Raw genomic sequence first — 21,272 nt, 5'->3', positions numbered from 1 at the left:
GTAGAATTATTGCCACTAATACCACAAATGAAAAAAATTGCGGGAAATTTATAGTATTTCAAATTATTTTGGTTTAATACACTTAAGCTAAGAAACATTTAATTAATATAGAAATAATTTTATTTATACTATAACTAAAACATCCCCATTAATTATTTGATTATTAGCTAGGAGAGAGAAGAAAAATATTAATACTAAAGGCGTATATATTTATAAAGTGAGAAAATGATTGAAATTTTTTCCTCTGCCATAAATTTCTAAATCAAGTTTTGAACAAAAATACAATGTTGAAATCGAGGGAGTAATTATAAATAAATTATGGATAATTAAAGTTACTAGTAGAAAATACATGTGTTGGTTGAGTTTAGATGCTCTGAGTTTTTATAGGAAAGAAATACAAATAAATATATTGTTCAAAAATTATTTTAGGTTTTAATTTCTTTATGTATTTTTCATCTGTTTAAGATTTTAAAAAATGAATAGGGGTATGTTTGCTATAGTACTGGTGGATATTGATTTGTTATCCCTCTTCTCGATCACATTTTGGTTGAACGTCTAGACTTTGCTTTTGTAGCTGGTGTGGAATATGAATGACTCCCTCCATTTTGCTCTTACGGTAAGATGATTGGGCATCAACTTGCTCAGTGCCAGGTGATTCATGATCAAGGTCGTGTTCCTAGGCCTTAACATAAACCTTCTCATAAGACAACTTATGATGAATGGAAATAGGGGAGGACCCTGGTTCCTAAACAACGTAAAAAGTATCAAAAGAAAGATCTTCAGCCGAAGCTCGTGGAAGACCCCATTGATAAATTGAAAATTGATGCTCCTGGCAAGGCTAATGCAAGGTCACTCTTGGGTCACCTTGCTTATGATAAAACAGGTGGAGGGGAGGATGATTTTGCAGATATGCCTCCTCTCGAGGATGCCTTAGATCATGATAGGTCCCCATCCATGAAGGGGTTGTCCACTCCCACTTCGAATTTTCCGGAACTAGGGATGCTAAGGAATTCACTTGCTGTTATGCAAGCCAAGGACTCAGAGTCAAATTTAGTTACAACTCCTATTGATGATCATCATGTGGAGATCTATGCTCTTGTGGCTGTACCATCTCCATTGCGTCCTACCTCTCCTCGGAGGGCTAAATCACCTGCAGATTCTAAAGCACCAATTAAGACTCCAATTCATGGTCATCATGTGGAGGTCTCTGCTATTGTGATTGTACCATCGTTTTTGCCTCATACCTCCCATCAGAAGGCTAAATCTCTTAGGGATGTTAAAGCACTATTGTTGGTCTTGCAAAATCACCTTTCATCTCTTGATGGTTTGGAAACTACAAATGTTCAAAATTTTGGGCTGATCCTAATGAGATGGAAGAGGATGCCAGTGATACCGGGGAGGAAATAGTTTGCACTAAAAGAAAATCAGGGAGACCACCTAAGGGGATTGGTAAATCCAAAATATCTGCTCAGGCAGTTTTCTCTACAACGTCGCAGTGAAGGTCTCCTCATTTTTCTGGAATGTTAGGGGACTGGGAAACTACAAAATCGTGGAGATGTTGATCAGTTTACTTAAACTACATAAACCCCTCCTGGTTTTTCTTTTTGAACCTTTGATGTCGTATATTGATACTTTCGACATCTTTTTCAAATATGTTAATATGCATATGGTGGCTACGTATATTGTTAATAAAGCTGTTAAGTTTTGGTGTTTGTCGTTTCCTAATCTTGTCCAAAATTTCTTGGTCAATGATCAGTTCATTTATGTAACTTGCCTTCTGCATGATAAATGTTTTAGTTTTGCAGGTGTTTATGGTGCTAACACATACTTCGCTAGACGATTTTTGTGGAGGGATCTTAGTTTCTTCAAAGGGCCTTGGTGTATTCTGGGAGATTTTAATGTTGTGTTCTTGGCAGATGACTGTAAAGGGGGAGTCACTCCTAATCAGGTTTCTTGTAATGAATTCCTTGATTGAATTAATACTAATGTTCTTTCTTGTATGCCTTTTACTGGATCTTGTTATACTTGGTGTAATGTTAGGAGATGGTTGCATAGAATTCATAAAAGACTTGATAGGTCTTTATGTAATAGAGTGTGTCTGGATGAATGAGATTCTTGTACTTATCAGGTTCTTGTTAAAAATTGTTCTGATCATTCCCCTATTCTCGTTAGTCTTGCTAGTAATTCTTGGAGGATGGTTAACAATTTTCGTTTCTTTTCTATGTGGCTTCAGGACACTTCATGTCTGAAGCTTATTCATGATTCTTGGACTAATAAGGTTGTTGGTTGTCCTATGTTTATTTTGCAACATAAGTTAAAAAGGTTGAAAATTGAGCTCTGAGACTGGAATAAAATTTTTTTTCGTAATGTTCACAATGCAGTTCTTCTTAAACAGGGTCTCCTCCTTGCTATTCAACAAAATTTAGAGACTGCTAGTTTGTCTGATATTGATGGGCTTATCTGTCAAGAAAAGATTGCTAAGGAGGAGCTTAATCATGCTCTTCACTGTTAATATTTGTTTTGGAAAGAAAGGGCTAAGATGTTATGATTCGAAGATGGAGATCGAAATACTGCATTTTTCCATGCTGTGGTCAAAAGGATAAATAATTCTAGTAGGATTCATCGTCTACGAATTGATAATGAGGTTACTGAGGATTCTAAACTCATTAAGGATCATATTTTGGACTTTTATAAAAATATTTATGTTGAGTCTATTTCTAATGTTCCGGATACAAGTAATATGGAAGATTTTATTAGTTCTTATATTCATGAGCTAATTTCCTCTAAGGAGAATACGATGTTGATTAAATGTCCATTTTTTTTGGAAATCAAGACTGTTGTTTTTAATCTTAATGGTAATAGTGCTCCTGGTCCTAATAGTTTTGGTGGTGTTTTCTATCATTCTTGCTAGGACATTATTGGGACAGATGTTTGCAATGCTATTCAATAGTTTTTTAAACAGAACTGGGTTCTCTCTGGAATGAATAGTAATGTGGTATCTCTTATTTCTAAGATTCAGAGTGCTGACTCCATTAAAGATTACAGACCAATTGTTGTTGCTAATTTCAAATTTAAGATTATTTTCAAGATACTGTCGAATAGACTTGCACTTGTGGTTGCTAGAATAATTTCTCCCAATCAATATGGGTTTGTGTAGGGTAGACAAATTCAAGATTGCCTTGGTATTGCTTTTGAAGCTATTAGCATGCTTTCTAAAAAGGTTAGAGGAGGTAATGTAGCTTACAAAGTTGATATTCATAAAGCTTTGACACTTTGAGTTGGAAGTTCTTATTATTAGTTTTGACACGCTTTGGTTTTCACCCCTTGTTTGTTAGTTGGATTAGTACAATTCTTTGTTCAACTATGCTTTCCATTAGAATAAATGGCAGTTTCGTGGGTTTTTTCCTTGTAGTTGAGGCGTTAGACAATGTGATCCTTTGTCTCCTTTACTTTTTTGTCTTATAGAGGAAGTTCTTAGTAGAGGTATCTATAAGCTTGTGAATGACAAGAAAATTTTACATATGGCTAGTCCATAAGGTTATCTCACTCCCTCTCATATTTTATATGTTGATGACATATTTGTTTTTTGTAGGGGGATATTTAGTCTCTTAGAAATTTGAGTATTTTTCTTAAAACATATGGTGATTTTTCTGGTCAATATGTTAATAACTCTAAAAGTAGTTTTTTCACCATGGATAATTCTGCAAGATTTGTCACCAAAATTCAACGTATTCTTTCTTGTAGTCATGGTTTTGTCTTTCAATTATTTAGGAGTGCCTATCTTTGTTGGTGCTCCAAAGTGTCGATTTCTTCAACCTTTGACTGATAAAGTCAAATTGAAGCTAGCATCTTGGAAAGGTAAATCTCTTAGTATGATGGGTTGAATTCAGTTGGTCAATACGGTGATTACTGAATTTCTAGCTTATAACTTTAATATGTATAAATGATGTATTTCACTTCTTAACCAAGTTGAGCAATGGTGTCAAAATTTTATTTTGACTGGTGATATTCTGAAAAAGGTATAATCACCATGAATTGGGATACAATTTGTTCTCCTCTTGAGAATGGAGGTTTGAAGATTATTAATCTTCGTTGTGAAAATAATGCATATCTTCTTAAGTTTGCTTGGAACTTTGCTTATAGCAACATGCCTTGGTCTTTGCTCTTGAAAGCCAGGGTTCTTAAATCAAAATACGAGTTTAGAATGGTTTGTAGATCCTCATCTCTTTGGCTTGAAAATAAGCAGTTTTATTCTACTATACTTGATTATACTTCTTGGACTGTTGGTACATGTTCTTTTCTTAATTTCTGGAATGAAAAATGACGTTCTACTACTTCTTTAACAAATATTGCAGGGTTATCTGATGGTGCTAACATTCTGGATACAGTCTCTCAGTTTTGGACAGGTTGTGATTGGAATATTTCCTTATCTTTACCGCAGATGCCTCATTTTTTTAATCATTCATGGTTAGGGAGGAACATGATATTCCTAATTTGATTATAGATGAGTCTGGTTATTTTACTCTTAAATCGGGTAGGATTTTTTCTTGGAACCAGGAGTTCCTTGTGGTTGGGGTAATTTCATTTCGTCTTCATCTATTTCGCCTTCCAAAACTCCAGTACTCTGGAAAGTTTTTCATGGACGGCTTCTTATAGATCAACATATTCAGAATAAAGGTTTGCATATATGTTTTATGTGTACGCTTTGTGAAAAGCATGGGGAATCTATTCAACATTTATTTTTTGAATGTTCTAATGCTTTGCATATTTGGAGTTGGGTTCGACATATTTTTCTTACTTCTCATTTCTCAAATAAGGATGATTTTTTTTATTAAGAGTGATGGTAGTCCTTTGCTTAAGTTGATTAAGCTTGTTGTGATAACATTTTCTATTTGGATGATATGGCATATGAGAAATTATGCTAGATTTCAGGATAAGATTGAGGTTTCTAGGGCTATTTCGGTAATTAAAGATTTAACTTGTCTAGTGGAAAATTCGTCTAAAGCTTCAATGAAGAATGATATGTTGGTTCAACGTGATTAAGTTTTTTGGTATTAATATTCGTAGTGGTAAAGTTCTTCGTCCTCTTCCTGTTAGATGGGAGTTTCCTTCACCAGGTCGGGTTAAAATTAACACTGATGAGGCTGCTAGGGGGTATCATGGTCTTTCTACTTGTAAAGGTATTTTCCGAGGGAGTATGAGAGATTTTATTGGTTCTTTCTATGCATTTCTTGAAGTTCAGATTGTTATGGTTGCTGAGTTTTATGGCATTATACATGCTATTAAAGAAGCTCAAAAGATGAGGCTTACTAATGTTTGACTTGAATATGATTCTGCCTTGGTTTGTGTTGCATTTATTGCTAGGACTAATGTTCCGTGAATGTTTCGTAATCGATGAAATACTTGTCTTAATTACTGTGGGAAAATCAAGTTTAGGGTTACTCATATTTTTCGTGAAGGCAATGCGTGTGCTGATAAGTTGGCTAATTTAGGATTTATTCATAGAGAATAATTTCATTGGTATAATAAGCTTCCATATAGTATGTTCTTAGAATTCTTTATGAATAGGTTTAGTCTGCCTATGTATCGTTTTTGTTCACATATGGGGTTTGGTTTAGTACCCCATATTTTTGTATTTTTTTTCTTTTTTTTTAATATTTTTTTTCATGTGCTGGCAGATGATTCTTGTTACTTGAGGTGTCAGACTAGATAAGATGTCAAGTGACATATTGACACCTAACATAAAAACTTTTATATAAAAAAAATTTCCAAAAATAAACATCACTTTTACAAACATTTTTTTTAAGGAACCGCTTTTTCAAACATTTTTTAACCTTTTAATAATTGAGAATCAAAGTTTACACTCTCTAAACCCTCGACGAAATAATTTAAGATACAAAACATAAGTATAAGAACTAATAAAGAATTTAGGAATAAAAAAATATAAAATTTATATTGGTTTATCTTCTAATTTTAATAATTTGTTGATATAATTTTATAATAGTCATTAAAGTTAATAATAGTATACGAGACCTTGTATGCTTTGAAAGTGGGATACAAATGGATATAAGGTGTTCCATATTCAAACGTGTTATATATTATCACAAGATTTAATCACCACATATCTCAAATGATCTATTTTAGGTTTTGAAACTTGTTTTTAAAAAATATCTCAAATACTTTAATATATATATATATATATATATATATATATCTAAATTATTTTTTTATCTTAATTTATATAAAGATAGAAAAATTAGATTGGATATATCCAAATAGCTCTAAATTTATTAGATTTGTGATGAAAAGTTTAACAAACTTTTTAATGAAAAAAATATGGATGTTTTTAGTTTTTCCCTGAATTTTATTTTTACTTTCCCAACAATTTTTATAAATGGTCTTTATCATTAATTTTTTTGTCAGATTGTTTCATAAAAATAATGTTATAAAATGTCATCACATTTTAATGAAATTTTTAAATTAATAATATTATAAAAACCAACTCATGTTACATAACTTATAATAGTTCATACATCTTGAGAACCAATTCAAACTTCTTTTATGAGAAGAAGAAAAACAAATCTCTAATCAATCATGGTGTAAATGGATAATATATCTCTTCTCTTTTAGCCTTTTTCTTTGTAACCACCTGCTGGATATAACTCCTTTATATACTCTTGTAAAGGTGCACTGCCATATGGATAATTGATATACATTTTCTTTTCTCAAACTTTCACTTTGCATTTACTCCTTTACCCCTTTGCCTTCTTCTTCTTATTCTTCTTCACATGGTATACAAAGCTCTTCTTACTCATGTCATCCTCTTCTTCTTCTCCGACTAGCAATCTTGAAAACTTTTCTGGTATTTCATCATTCACACCTCATACTTTCTCTACTCCAATCTCGCTGAAATTGAATGATGATAACTTTATTCTCTGGCAACAACAAGTAACTGCCACTGTACATGGTCTCAATCTTTCACAATTCTTGGAGCATCCTTCATCACCTCCACAATTTCTCACTGCTGAAAATTCAGAATCACCCACTATTAACCCTCTTTTTCGTCAACATCAACAACGAGATCACCTTCTCGTTTCCTGGCTTCTTGCATCCATGACAACACCAATCTTGAAAAAAATGGTGGGTCTTTGCACAACGTATCAAATCTAGAAAAAATTGCATACATATTACGCAACTCAATCTCGAGCCAAAATTAAGAAACTCAAGGTACAGTTACGTAATCCTAAGAAAGATTGCTCTATTTCCACTTATCTTCTTGATCAAAAGAAAATTGTGGATACCCTTGCCGTTGTCGGTGCTCCAATCTCGATCGTGATCAAATCGAAACATCATCAATTACCTTTTCATGATTTTGAAACTGTTTATACTTGTCCTTTTGAACTTGTTTTTGCTAATATATGGGGTTCTTCTCCATACCATTTGTCTAATGGATCTCGGTATTACTTAGTTTTTCTTGATGCTTATTTGTGCTTTACATGGCTATATCTTATTTCATCTAAATCTCAAGCCCTTTCGATTTTCCAGCGTTTTAAACTTTTCGCTGAAAAACAAGCTGGATGCATATTAAAAAGCTTACAAACGGATAATGCTAAGGAATTTCTTGCTCTTATACCTTACCTGCATAATAATGGGATACAACATAGGTTAACTTGTCCTCACACACATGAGAAAAATGGCTCAATTGAAAGAAAACATAGACATGTTGTTGAGACAGGTTTAACCTTGTTATCCACTGCCTTTATACCTTATATGTTTTGGGGAGAAGCTTTTCTTACTGCAACTACTATTATTAATCACTTACCATCTTCTGTGCTTAACAACCATAACCCTTATGAAGTTCTCTTTAACAAGAAACCCAATTATGAATTCTTTAAAGTTTTTGGTTGTGCTTGTTATCCTTTGCTTAGATCGTATAATCATCATAAGTTTGAATATCATGCTTCTATATGTCTGTTTTTGGGATATGATTCTAAACATAAAGGATACCTTTGCTTATTGCCTTCTGGTAAGACCATTATCTCGCGACATGTCATTTTTAATGAAACTGTTTTTCCTTCTTATAAATAATCCTTTCTCTATTGTTTCTGATTTGCCACCTTCTACTCATTCTAATGTGCCCCTCACTGTTGTTACTTCACCCACCTCTTTAACATCTGGTCTTATTAATAATTCTACTGATAATGCTTGCACCACTACTTCTAATAATAATTCTCCTGCTCATGCTTGTACCACTGCACCTATTTCTTGTGAATCTATGGAGTCTCCTTCTTCTCCACCTGCTTCAGCTTCTATCACCAACAATCATCCCATGGTGACCCATGCCAAAGCTGGTGTGTTCAAACCCAAAATATATCAAGTTAGTACATCGTCTGCTAAACCCCTTGGTTATAAACAAGCTTTATTGGATTCAAACTAGTTTAAATCAATGCAATCAAAATATAATGCTCTTATAACTAATAACACTTGGACTCTAATGCCTCTTCCTCCTGGTGCGAGTGTTGTTGGGTGCAAGTGGATTTTCAAACACAAGATGCATGATGATGGGACTTTTCATCGCAACAAAGCACGTCTTGTAGCCAAAGGCTTTACTTAGGTTCCTGGTCTGGATTATAGTGACACGTTCAATCCTGTTGTTCAACCTACAACCATTCGAATTGTTCTTGCTTTAGCTGTTTCACACAATTGGCCACTACATCAAATAGACATTGACAATGCTTTTTCACACGACGACTTACAAGAACATGTACACATGACTCAACCACCTAGGTTTATTTCATTTGTGCATCCTCAACATATATGCAAACTGAACAAAGCTATATATGGTCTAAAACAAGTTCATCGATCCTGGTTTCAGAAGCTTCATCATACTTTTACACGGATGGGTTTTTCTTCTAAAAGTGATTCCTCTCTGTTCATCAAGTTCTAGGATAGTAATATCTTACTCATTCTTGTGTATGTTGATGACATTCTTATCACTAGTAACTCATCTAATGTACAAACTATTTTTCCTTTAAAAGATCTTGGCATATTGCATTATTTTCTTGATGTTCAGGTCTCATCACTACTAAATGGTAGTTTATTCTTATGTCAGGAAAAATATGCAACTGATCTTCTACTATAAACTGATATGCTTCATGCCAAATCCCAGCCCACACCAATGATTTCTTCTTTGCGGTTAACTAAAGATGGTAACACAATTGTTCCAGATCCCACTCTTTACAGATCTACTGTCGGAGCACTTCAATATCATACGTCCTGAACTTGCTTTTTTTGTGAACAAAGTCTGTCATTTCATGCATGCTCCTCAAGAACACCACCGGAAAGTTGTGAAACGGATTCTAAGATATGTTGTTGGCAGCACTACGCACGGTCTCCATCTTCATTCCAGTTCTACATCATCCATTATGGGTTTCAGTGATGCTGATTGGGCAACCGATTTGGATGATAGGCGCTCCACAACTGGCTACTGTGTCTACTTGGGAAATAAAATCTTATCTCATGGTCTTCTAAAAAACAAAAGGTCGTCTCTTAGAGCACTACAGAAGTTGAGTACCGAAGTGTCGTTGCTGTTCTTGCAGAGCTGTTATGGATTCAATATCTTCTAATAGAGCTCTGACAAGTTTTCTCTCCACCTACAATATACTCATATAATCTTGGAGTTATTCTCATGGACGCCAATCCTGCCATGCACTAGACTAAGCATTTTGAATTAGATTTCCACTTTGTCAGAGAGAAAGTTCAATAAAAAAACATTCATTTGGTGCACATTCCTGATCAATATCAAGTGGCTGACATTTTCACTAAACTTGTTTCAGGAACATCCTTTTTTAATTTTAGGAGTAAACTTATGGTGGAACATATCCCCACCACAAGTTTAAGGGGATGTAAAGGGATAATATATCTCTTCTCTTTTAGTCTTTTTCTTTGTAACCACCTCTTGGATATAACTCATGTACATACTATTGTAAAAGTGCATACCATATTAATAATTGATATACATTTTTTTTCTCAAACTTTCACTCTGCATTTACTCCTTTACCCCTTTGTCTTCTTCTTCTTAATACATGGATTCTTAACACATGGAAAAACTCTCAGCAGTCTGCATGGTGCAACTGAATGTTTCACCTTCATTGTTAATGGTGTACCAACGCTTCATATCTCATAAGCTTGTAAACAAAATGTGCTCTCTATCGTTATCATCATCATTATAACTCTGATGGAATTTTATTAACAATAGAAATATTGACACTCCAAATCGCACCCAATTGGAACATTTTGCTACCTATTAATTAGTTAATTAATTAAATAATTTGGATGGCGCCATGGGGTTGTGCATAGCAATTTGCATATCAGAGGACAAGATGATATAAATGAAGAAAATGGGAATAATGGAGCACTACAATTCTGATGACTCACTCTCACACATATACAGAGACATAACGAATCAAAATAAGTGGGGAAATACGCATTCAACTCCATCACTTGAAGAGTTGAGATTTGAGAAACCATTAAACTAAAACTCAAAACCCTTTCTTTCAGTTCTTCTCTATGGATAAACAAGATAAGCTTTTCTCCACAAATGGCGAACTTACGGCGTGCCATCCCTCACCACATCATTATTTTCCAGTTTGATAATCTTTTTTAATTTGTGTCAGAACGCACTCATATATTTATTTGCAACTCCATGTTGCATTAATAACATTTTACGCTAATTCAAAATTATAGTGTTTAATTGACATGATATTATAAATTAGTGAAATATATATTTTTAAAATACATAAAATATAAAATAATAACACGGTACAAATTTAAGAAAACCTTTACTTTTGATTTTATGATCCTTTCTCTGGTTATATTAGCTTTTGTAGTATATATGATGATTCTGGTACGCATCTAAACTGTAGTAGATGTCAAGTTCCTTAAGGAATGTCCACAGAAACTTTAAACATTACACCAATCAAGTTTTGTTATCATGTTATAATTATTATTATATTTATGAGTATAATTATCAATATTAATATAATTAATAAAATAAAAATTAGTAACATTATTCATATATTTAATATCATTATTATTATTAATATTGTTAAATATTTTTAATATTATTAAATATTCTTAATATTATTAATATTATTAAATATTCTTAATATTATTAAATATTATTAATATTAATAAATATTTTTAAAATTATTATATTTTCTTAGTATTATTAACTATTATTAAATATTAAATATTATTAATATTATAAAATATTATTAAATACTATTAATATTATTATATATTATTTAAATATTATTAATATTATTAAATATTATTAAATATTATTAATATTATTAAATATTAGTAATATTGGTAAATATTATTAATATTGTTAAATATTAGTAATATTAGTAAATATTATTAATATTGTTAAATATTAGTAATATTAGTAAATATTATTAATATTGTTAAATATTATTAATATTGTTAAATATTATTAATATTGTTAAATATTAGTAATATTGTTAAATATTAGTAATATTGTTAAATATTAGTAATATTGTTAAATATTAGTAATATTGTTAAATATTAGTAATATTGTTAAATATTAGTAATATTGTTAAATATTAGTAATATTGTTAAATATTAGTAATATTGTTAAATATTAGTAATATTGTTAAATATTAGTAATATTGTTAAATATTATTAATATTGTTAAATATTATTAATATTATTAAATATTAGTAATATTATTAAATATTATTAAATATTATTAAAATTATTAAATATTATTAAAATTATTAAAATTATTAAATATTATTAATATTATTAATATTATTAAATATTATTAATATTATTAATATTATTAATATTATTAAATATTATTAAATATTATTAAATATTATTAAATATTATTAATATTATTAAATATTATTAATATTATTAAATATTATTAATATTATTAAATATTATTAATATTATTAAATATTATTAATATTATTAAATATTATTAATATTATTAAATATTATTAATATTATTAATATTATTAAATTTTATTAATATTATTAAATTTTTATAATAATATTAAATATTATTAATATTATGATTTTATAATTCTTTATATTATATTAATATTTTTAATATTATGTATATAATTATTATGATAATAGGTGGTAGGTAATAGAGATTCGTGGGTGATAGTTCATAGATAATAGAGATTTGTGGGTAATAGTTGGTAGGTAATAGAGATCCGTAGGTAAAAGTTGGTAGGTAATAAGATCTGTGGGTAATAGTTGGTAAGTAATAAAAGATTCGTAGGTAAAAGTTGGTAGGTAATAAGAACCGTGGGTAATAGTTAGTAGGTAATGCTGAATTTACCTAAGGATTCAGAATCTGTGGGTAATGTCCGTAGGTAATGTTGTTTGTATGTAATATCCGTAGGTAATACTGAATTTGTCTACGGACTTAGATCCGTGGGTAAAAATCCGTAGATAATACGAATTTTTTTTTAGTGAATTTTATTAAAACTGATAAGAAAAATGGACACTAAATGAATTTCTGAAGAGTTAAGTTATTAATAAGTGAGCAAGAATGATGCATGCAAGAGGTGCTTCTTTCCCTGCCCTAATTCAATTATAATGACTTTAACTAATGGATAGCATATACATTGTCCAGCTTTAACTTCTAAATATGATAATGTTCTTTATATGTAATCTTGGCATGCCACATTATAAATGTTAGGCTATATATTCCTCCACTTTTAGTTATGAAATATACGGTGGTTAGCACCAACTACAAAATTTTCCTATATGGTAACTATATCTTCAAATGGCGCACTTTGCGTGGACAGAGTGCTTGACGCGTAATTGCAGTGCGCACAAGGAATAAGCATGCCATGATTCCACCATCGCAGATGGCACTTTTTCTTCCACCGCATATCAAATCACAATTGCTGTTTCAGTGCTCACACACATTTAAGAACCAATCCATTCATCGCTTTATATATAGTACCTTGCGAGGGTGCTTCCAGGCACACTAAGTTTGAACCAATTAACATGCAAGGCAATACACTTTTGTTGCATATATTCACTCTCTTTCTGCTTCTTGGAGCGACAAGTTCATCAGCGAAAGATGGTATTAACGATCGTATCAACAGTAAACAAGTTTATATAGTCTATATGGGAGCTGCGGATTCTACCAATGCTTCTCTTCGGAATGACCATGCCCAGCTTCTCAATGCAGTGCTAAGAAGGTACATAACTGTGTAGACCTAATTACATGTTACGTGGACTTCAACTAATTAATACGATGATATGTGCATGTTCTGTGACGCGAAAAAAATATTATGCGAATGAATTGAAGGAATGACAAGGCTTTGGTACGGAACTACAAGCATGGTTTCTCTGGGTTCGCAGCTCGTTTATCAAAAGAGGAGGCAAACTCAATTGCACAGAAACCTGGTGTTGTGTCTGTTTTTCCTGACCCCGTTCTGAAGCTCCACACAACTCGTTCATGGGATTTCCTGAAATACCAAACTCACGTCAAAATCGACGCCAACCCAAAGACGCTCTCCAATTCCTCTTCCTCATCAGACGTTGTCCTTGGCATATTAGACACAGGTTATTAATAACCAAATGAATGATATTTTCATAATACGTGCATGTTTTCACAATACAGATATATTCTCATGACGTACTAAATATATGCATGTTTGATGATCTAGAAAGGTATTAATGTAAAGGAAAAAGGAGAATTTTTCAGGTATATGGCCAGAGGCGGCGAGTTTTAGTGATGATGGAATGGGTCCTGTTCCATCGCGTTGGAAAGGCACGTGCATGAAATCACATGACTTCAATTCCTCTAACTGCAACAGGTTGTACAATGTCCCCACCCAAAACAACACAGAGAAAACAATAATAAACATGCAAATAAATAAGTAACGTTTAGCTTAGAGTTCGTTTTGATTTGAATAGGAAGCTAATTGGCGCAAGATTTTACTCTGACCCTAATGGGGACGAGGGCGACAGCACGCCACGGGACTCGATTGGCCACGGAACCCACGTGGCCTCCACGGCGGTGGGAGCCGCCGTCACTAATGTATCGTACTACGGTCTGGCGGCGGGGAGTGCCAAGGGTGGGTCCCCAGAATCGAGATTGGCGGTTTACAGAGTGTGTTCGAACTTTGGGTGTAGTGGGTCGGCAATTCTCGCGGCGTTTGACGATGCCATTAACGACGGAGTAGATGTTCTGTCGCTGTCGCTCGGTGCATCACCGGGGTTCCAACCCGACTTGACGACCGACCCGATTGCGATCGGAGCGTTCCACGCCGTGGAGCGCGGCATCGTGGTGGCCTGCTCTGCTGGGAATTCTGGACCGAGCTCGTACACGGTTGTGAACGATGCGCCTTGGATTTTAACCGTTGCAGCCTCCACCATAGACCGAGATTTTCAGTCCAACGTGGTCTTGGGTGGTAACAAAACCATCAAGGTACATGTTCTATTCAAGTGTAAACTCCTACTTTGAATGTTTTCATTTGTTTTCTTTAATTCTTAGGTATAGTAAAATAATTAAATGAGAATTTATAAATTAAACGTCTCGAAAGCTAATTTATCTATGGAACTTAGAATGCAAAATTTTGGAAAATGCAGATTTTATTTTTGAATAATCTCGTGGGCTCAAAACAAGATCATTCCTTCCTCTAAATACCAACACTGATGGGGGCTTTGCTTTTATTAGGGCTAACAATAGTATGTTGACGAGTTTCTGTCTTGCTTTAATTGTTGAATAGAAAAAAGGTTAAGGTCGTATAAAAAACAATTCATTATCGAACTTTTGCTTAATAAATGTTTAAAAGTATATACTACTATTTAAATAATATTTTTTTGTTAAGGTATTAGTCAAAGAACATTGCAACTAATATAATATTTGCTCATGATAATTATTATTAAACTTCAGGGTAGGGCTATAAATTTCTCCCCTCTTTCGAATTCGGCTCAGTATTCATTAGTATTCGGCGAGACTTCCAAGGCGAGCAACGCAAGTTTAGCAGAAGCAAGGTACGCAAAAATGTTGCAAGTTATAAAAAAACTCGTAATTAGTTGGGTGCTCAAAAGCCTAAGGAGTTTGGGACTAGACAGCATAAAATCAACAAAGAAATGATAAATGTTGGTTTCATAATTAAAAACCTCAGCAAAATATTGAATCAGCTTTTAAATGCAGTCAGTGTCAGCCAGATTCATTAGATGGAAATAAAGTGAAGGGGAAGATTGTGCTATGTGATGGGAGAAACGATGAATATTCAACTAGTGAAATAATTGACACGGTGAAAGCGGTGGGAGGAATAGGCCTAGTTCATATTACGGACGAATATGGAGCAATAGCCTCATATTATGGGGACTTCCCTGTAACGGTTACAAGCTCAAAAGATGGTGCCACAATACTCCAATATATCAATTCATCCAAGTAAGTGACACTCAGTAGAAGAAAACACTTTTTATTGCTTTTAATCTTGCTTGAGACCAAGATTGAACATACCATTTAACCATGACTTAATTTGTCTTTCTGTGCATATAATATTAAAGTCCAGTGGCAACAATTCTACCGACAACTACAGTTGTTGATTATAAACCTGCTCCCCTTGTGCCAGACTTTTCATCAAGAGGACCTTCTACGCTATCAAGCAATATTCTGAAGGTATGATACAAAGATGAAAATGGAGTTGCAAGTGACGCAACATCTATATATAATCATTTTGAATTAAAGTTGTAACAAATGAAATGAAACCACTTCACTTTAACATGATTATCATGTTATATTGAGACCATTTTCTTAACTTTGTAATATTTTTAAGAGTGAACACATTTTGATTAAAAAGAGAAAAATTAATCCATAGTGATAAAAGAAAACCCTACAAAGATAAACCATGATAAACTAATCTGAATGCTCAACACTAAACATATCGTGCTTTCTTCCTAGCCTGATATTGCAGCACCAGGAGTTAATATTCTGGCCGCATGGACTGAAAATAGCTCAGACGATGATGTTCCCAAAGGAAGAAAGCCCTCACTCTATAACATAATCTCAGGGACTTCCATGGCCTGTCCACATGTTTCAGGGCTTGCTAGCAGTCTCAAAACACGCAACCCCACTTGGAGTGCCTCTGCAATCAAATCTGCCATCATGACTTCAGGTCAGCAGCCATATGATTAGTATATAGCAACCAAATTGCATTTGCATTTTCTTCCCATGATTTATTGATATTACACACTAAATATATAACCCTTACATTACATGAGTGCAATGTGCTTGCATAACTTTTAAATCAATATTTCTAATCAATGGGATCTACCAATGTATGAACTCCTATCTTTCTATATAAATGCAGCAATTCAAAGTGACAACATGAAGACACCTATAACAACTGATTCAGGGTCAGTAGCCACACCTTATGACTACGGAGCAGGGGAGATGACGACATCTGAATCATTGCAACCAGGGCTAGTTTATGAAACCAACACTATTGACTACTTAAACTTCTTGTGTTACATTGGACTTGACATAACCAAGGTTAAGGTCATCTCTAGAACTGTTCCTGACAATTTCAGTTGCCCCAAGGATTCAAGTTCTGATCTAATCTCCAACATCAACTACCCTTCCATAGCAGTAAACTTCACTGGCAAAGCAACCGTCAATGTGAGTAGAACTGTCACAAATGTTGGTGAAGAAGATGAAACAGTGTACTCCCCCGTGGTTGAGGCTCCCAGTGGAGTAAAAGTCACATTAACTCCAAATAAATTACAATTTACAAAAAGCAGTAAAAAACTAAGTTACCAAGTGATTTTCTCCCCAACTTTGACTTCCCTCAAGGAAGATCTGTTTGGATCTATCACTTGGAGTAACGGTAAATATATGGTTCGAAGTCCTTTCGTATTAACTAAGTAAAGAAATGTAAAGTATTGATGAATAAATGCAAAGCCAAGTTCTTCGTGGTGTCTATGTTGAGTATTGATTATTTAACTTTCATTTGCCTTCTATTTTAGTATAATTAAAGCTTAATTATATTTCTGATTTTTTAATTTTGATTGAATCCGGTTTTGATTATTAGGTTCAATGAGTTGAATTGATCAGTCTACCCTAAAGTTTTGTACATATGAGTTTGTAATTTTACTCTAGTTGCACTACAAGAAAAAAAAAAGCTTTAATGGAGGTTATTTAGTGGATCTTTAATATAATTTTAGGAATTGATTTAATTAATAGAGATTTTTCTTTTTAAAACCTTAAGAAAATAACGGAGGTTTTTTAACTTTAGGTAAATTCTGAATGTTTATTCTAAAATCACAACAAAATAACGGATGTTTTTTTAAACCTTCTTTAATTCTTAAATGTTTATTCTAAAACCTCAGCAAAATAACAAAGGTTTTTTTAACCTTCGTTAATTTTCAAAGGTTTATTTTAAAACCTCCGCAAAATAACGGAAATTTTTTTAACCTTCGTTAATTTACAAAGGTTTATTTTAAAACCTCTGCAAAATATCAAAGATTTTTTAAACCTTCATTAATTTCCAAAGATTTATTTTAAAACTTCCACAAAATACTGGAGGTTTTTTTAAACCTTAGTTAATTTCCAAAGGTTTATTTTAAAACCTCTACCAAATAGCGGAGATTTTTTAACCTTCGTTAAATTCAAATGATTTATTTTAAAATCTTATCAAAATAATGGAGATTTTTTAATTTTCGTTATAAGTTTAAAAGATTTATTGTAAAAATCAATAAAATATTTTAGATTTTCTCAAATCTCAATAAATAAATATAATTAATTTTTTTATAAACAAATAATTAAAAATATAATTTTAATATATTTGATAACTAAATTCTTTAATTTTTTTGATAATTATAGCATAATTTTCATTTAATAACTTTATATTATATTAAAATAAATTTATTTATCAATGCTTAATATAACTTTCAGAATAAATTTAATTAAGGGAAGGTTTTTTAAACTCCATTAAATATCAAAGATCTATTTAATGCGGTTTATTTGAAAACCTCCGGTAAATTGTAGAGGTTTATTTGAAAAACTCCGGTAAATGGCAGAGGTTTATTGAAAACCTTAGTACCTTAGTAAACTATTATAATTTTATTTCAAACTCTTTTTTTTTTCCTTTCCTCTTCACTTCCGGTGGACCCTAAACTCACCTTTCATTCCCATCTTCTCTTTTCTTCACTCTCATTTTCGTCCAACTACCTCACTCCCATTGCACATCACTGGACCTTTGCTTCTACTGCTCCACAATGAAATGTGCTTTTGCTATTCCAGCACGTAACATGGTTTTGCTACTCCATCATGGAACTTGCTTCAACCTTCGCTCCACCACGGAATTGCTTGTCTACAAAGCGCAGGTATGTTCCGCGATTGGTGATGTGGTGTTTTGTTATTTATTTGAAGATCTTGGAATCCTAATTTTTCTAATCAGTTTGTTTTTCATCGTTAGTACGTTGTTCTCGTCATTCTTTATGGATATGGTTTATGATTGAGGTTGTGGTCCGTGCTTCGTCTTATACCTTCTTCTCATCGGTTTGTGATTCATTGTTCGTACTCAAGGTCGTGGTTCGTTCGTTGTGGCAGTGGTCGGGGTTTGTGTTGATGTTTTCCTCTTGATTGAAATATTCTGAAGCATTAAATTTGAATTATTTAAACACTTAAATAAGCTCTTATATCCAAAGCATAGTTTTGTCCAGAATGCTATTTGCATAAGGTCTTAGTCCTCAGTCTCTAAATATGATCATTTAATTGGTTTCTAAACATGGTGTTTGCTTTCTTCCAAATTCCTACTTTATTTTAGGAAAGTTTGATTCGTTTTCCTCCAATATATAACATATATAAATATTGAATCCATTATTTCACTTGCTAGAAACAGTTTGGTACAAAGGTAATTCGAATGCTAAGCATGCAATTATTCATCCAACTCTTGTTTTAAATATGGAGCTTGTATTGTTAAGTATCTATGAGTAATTCCTTTCAATGAGTAGTATATATCATGGAAGTCATTTTCCTTGGATGCACATTACTAACATCTGGATCTCGATTAGGTTCTATATGATACAAATGGCTCTTTAGAAAAGAACAGAGACACGATGTCTTATGACTGCATTCAGTTCCTGTCATCTTGTAATCGTGATCTGCTGCAGCTGTTCTCCAAAATGTTTAACCAGTCTCAAAAGCAGAGTGTTGCAACAAAGTTCAAGGTAATTTTGTAGCATTTTTTGTACTTAATAAAGATTCAAAAGAAATGACTAAGGCTTGTTAAAGTAGATTTACACATGGTAATATAAACCTACTCTCCTGAAAATCAAATTATTGAATAACAAAGTATAGAAAGTATAAAGAGAAATAGTCAAGGGCAAAAATCTAAATTGTTTCATTCTTTTAGGTTCAATTGTTCAAGTTGATGCATCAGTTGGAGAGCACCATGCCTCACTTTATTCGCTGCATAACACCAAATATTCGCTGCATGAAACAACCGGCAATGTTCTTTCTCTCGTTTTCATCTTGCGCTAGCTTCTCTTTAGGTTGTTATAATCTTCTTGGGTTGTTATTAATTTTTGGAGTTTTGTGGAAGTGGGAAAGAGTTAAGTGTGTGAAGAAAGTTAAGAAATTAAGATGGGTCACCACTCTTGCTGAACCAACAGAAGGTTAAGAAAGGTCTTTGGTGTTAGAAAAGATGGCTTTAAACTAGAGGGGGTGAATAGTTTAAAAGGGTTTTCGCAAACTTTTCAAAAAACTAGAATGAATTTATCTTAGAAACCAATTGATTCAGCAATTCAGTTAGCCAAAACAGCAAGCAAAAGCTGTAGTACCAGAAAAACAATTGGTTGTTTCGTAGAAACAATCGGTTGTTTATACCAGCAAACAACAAATAAACTGAATTTAAAGAGTTAGAGATAGAGAGATTGTACACAGTTGTTTATACTGGTTCACTCCAAACCAGAGCTACATCCAGTCTTCTCAAAAACCCTGAGGATATCCACTAAGCAACCACACCTTGATCACTTACACAACAACCAAGAGAATGACCTTGAACACCTCAAGAAACACACTCTCCTTGGCCAACACTAAGATTGCTAATCTTGAACACCTCAAGAACACACAGCCAATCTCAGCAAGCACAGAAACAAATTGTTCAGCAGAGTACAAAGATTACACTTGTTACAGATGAATATCTGAAATCAATACAAGTAGAATCCTATTCCGGCACCTTGATCAATCACAAACTCTTAGCAATCTCAGCTCTTTGAAAAACTCTTTAGAAAAACTTTGTCAAAAGATACTTAATTCTCAAATCTGTTTTTCTTAATATATTCAAAGATGTAGTTTGTTATCAAATCTTAACAAACTCTTAAATTGCATTAAAAATATTGGTCAAAGCATTTAATGACTGGAGCGTATACAGTTAAAACATTTAAAGCTCAGTCAAACACAAAACAATTTTTCTGTTATGATTCCAAAACAAACAATCGGTTGTTTCCTCGAATAAAGCGGTTGTTTTGGTACTTAACAGTTTCAACCATTCAAAAACAGTTTTCAATCTTTCTCAAAACACCTAAGTATAAACAATCGGTTGTTTCGACAAAACAATCGGTTGTTTCAACTTAGTTTGAAAAACATTTTACTTTCATAAAGATTGAGATGCTAATTGTTTGAGATTTAATCAAAGGGTGGATTACAACATATAAACTACCCCAGAACAAAGCTTAAACCAGCACAACAACATCAAGCAAAGCAGAGGCTTCAACATCCTTCAAAGGATTTGGATTCTTCAAAACATTGAACACCACTTGGTTCAACATTTGGTCTCCCGAGGAAGATGAGAAGCTCATCACATACATTACCACTCACGACTATGGTTGCTGCAGTGAAGTTCCATTTGGATCATTCTTCTACCAAACTTGGTTCATCACAATCAGGTAATTGGATTTAGACCGGGTCTTTTTGTAATTCTGATACTTGTACTTATCAACTAGTGTATTGTCATTTCTTTATGCTTTGCAAGATACTGTAGCAGTACACTGTTTTGAAATAGATATGAAATGGAACACTACAGTTATATGACTGTGATGTGATTCTATGTTGCATTATCTCCTCACTTAGCATTGGCTATTGGATAAAAGTTATATCCAACCATATAATACAATATTTTCTTCCAAAATTGGAAACTGTCTTACATGGCTTAATCAACATCAAAAAGTTCTTGTCAACTTCCCTAACATGTTAC

At 32.7% G+C, this 21,272-nt stretch overlaps 1 protein-coding gene across 1 annotated transcript; it reads left to right on the top strand.

Moving 5' to 3' along the window:
- The first annotated feature begins 12,957 nt into the window (after positions 1–12,957).
- Positions 12,958–16,994, top strand: LOC137821144 (CO(2)-response secreted protease-like). The gene is made up of 9 exons (XM_068625604.1): positions 12,958–13,253; positions 13,364–13,620; positions 13,763–13,874; positions 13,975–14,488; positions 14,957–15,057; positions 15,221–15,463; positions 15,583–15,694; positions 15,977–16,190; positions 16,386–16,994. The coding sequence occupies exons 1-9, from the start codon at positions 13,057–13,059 to the stop codon at positions 16,940–16,942; spliced, it is 2,307 nt and encodes a 768-aa protein (XP_068481705.1). The 5' UTR covers positions 12,958–13,056; the 3' UTR covers positions 16,943–16,994.
- Positions 16,995–21,272: the final 4,278 nt, after the last annotated feature.

This window comes from Phaseolus vulgaris, chromosome 9 (assembly GCF_000499845.2).
Source record: "Phaseolus vulgaris cultivar G19833 chromosome 9, P. vulgaris v2.0, whole genome shotgun sequence".
Classification (NCBI taxonomy): Eukaryota; Viridiplantae; Streptophyta; class Magnoliopsida; order Fabales; family Fabaceae; genus Phaseolus; species Phaseolus vulgaris.
Note: the sequence above shows the minus strand (reverse complement) of the source record. Positions and strands in the feature narration are given on the sequence as shown.

Bases quoted from the DNA above. Each gene is read 5' to 3' on its own strand.
- LOC137821144 (XM_068625604.1), top strand. From the start codon at position 13,057: ATGCAAGGCAATACACTTTTGTTGCATATATTCACTCTCTTTCTGCTT. The intron at 15,058-15,220 runs GTACGCAAAAAT...TTTTAAATGCAG, and splicing joins GCAAGTTTAGCAGAAGCAAG to TCAGTGTCAGCCAGATTCAT. The intron at 15,695-15,976 runs GTATGATACAAA...CTTTCTTCCTAG, and splicing joins TATCAAGCAATATTCTGAAG to CCTGATATTGCAGCACCAGG.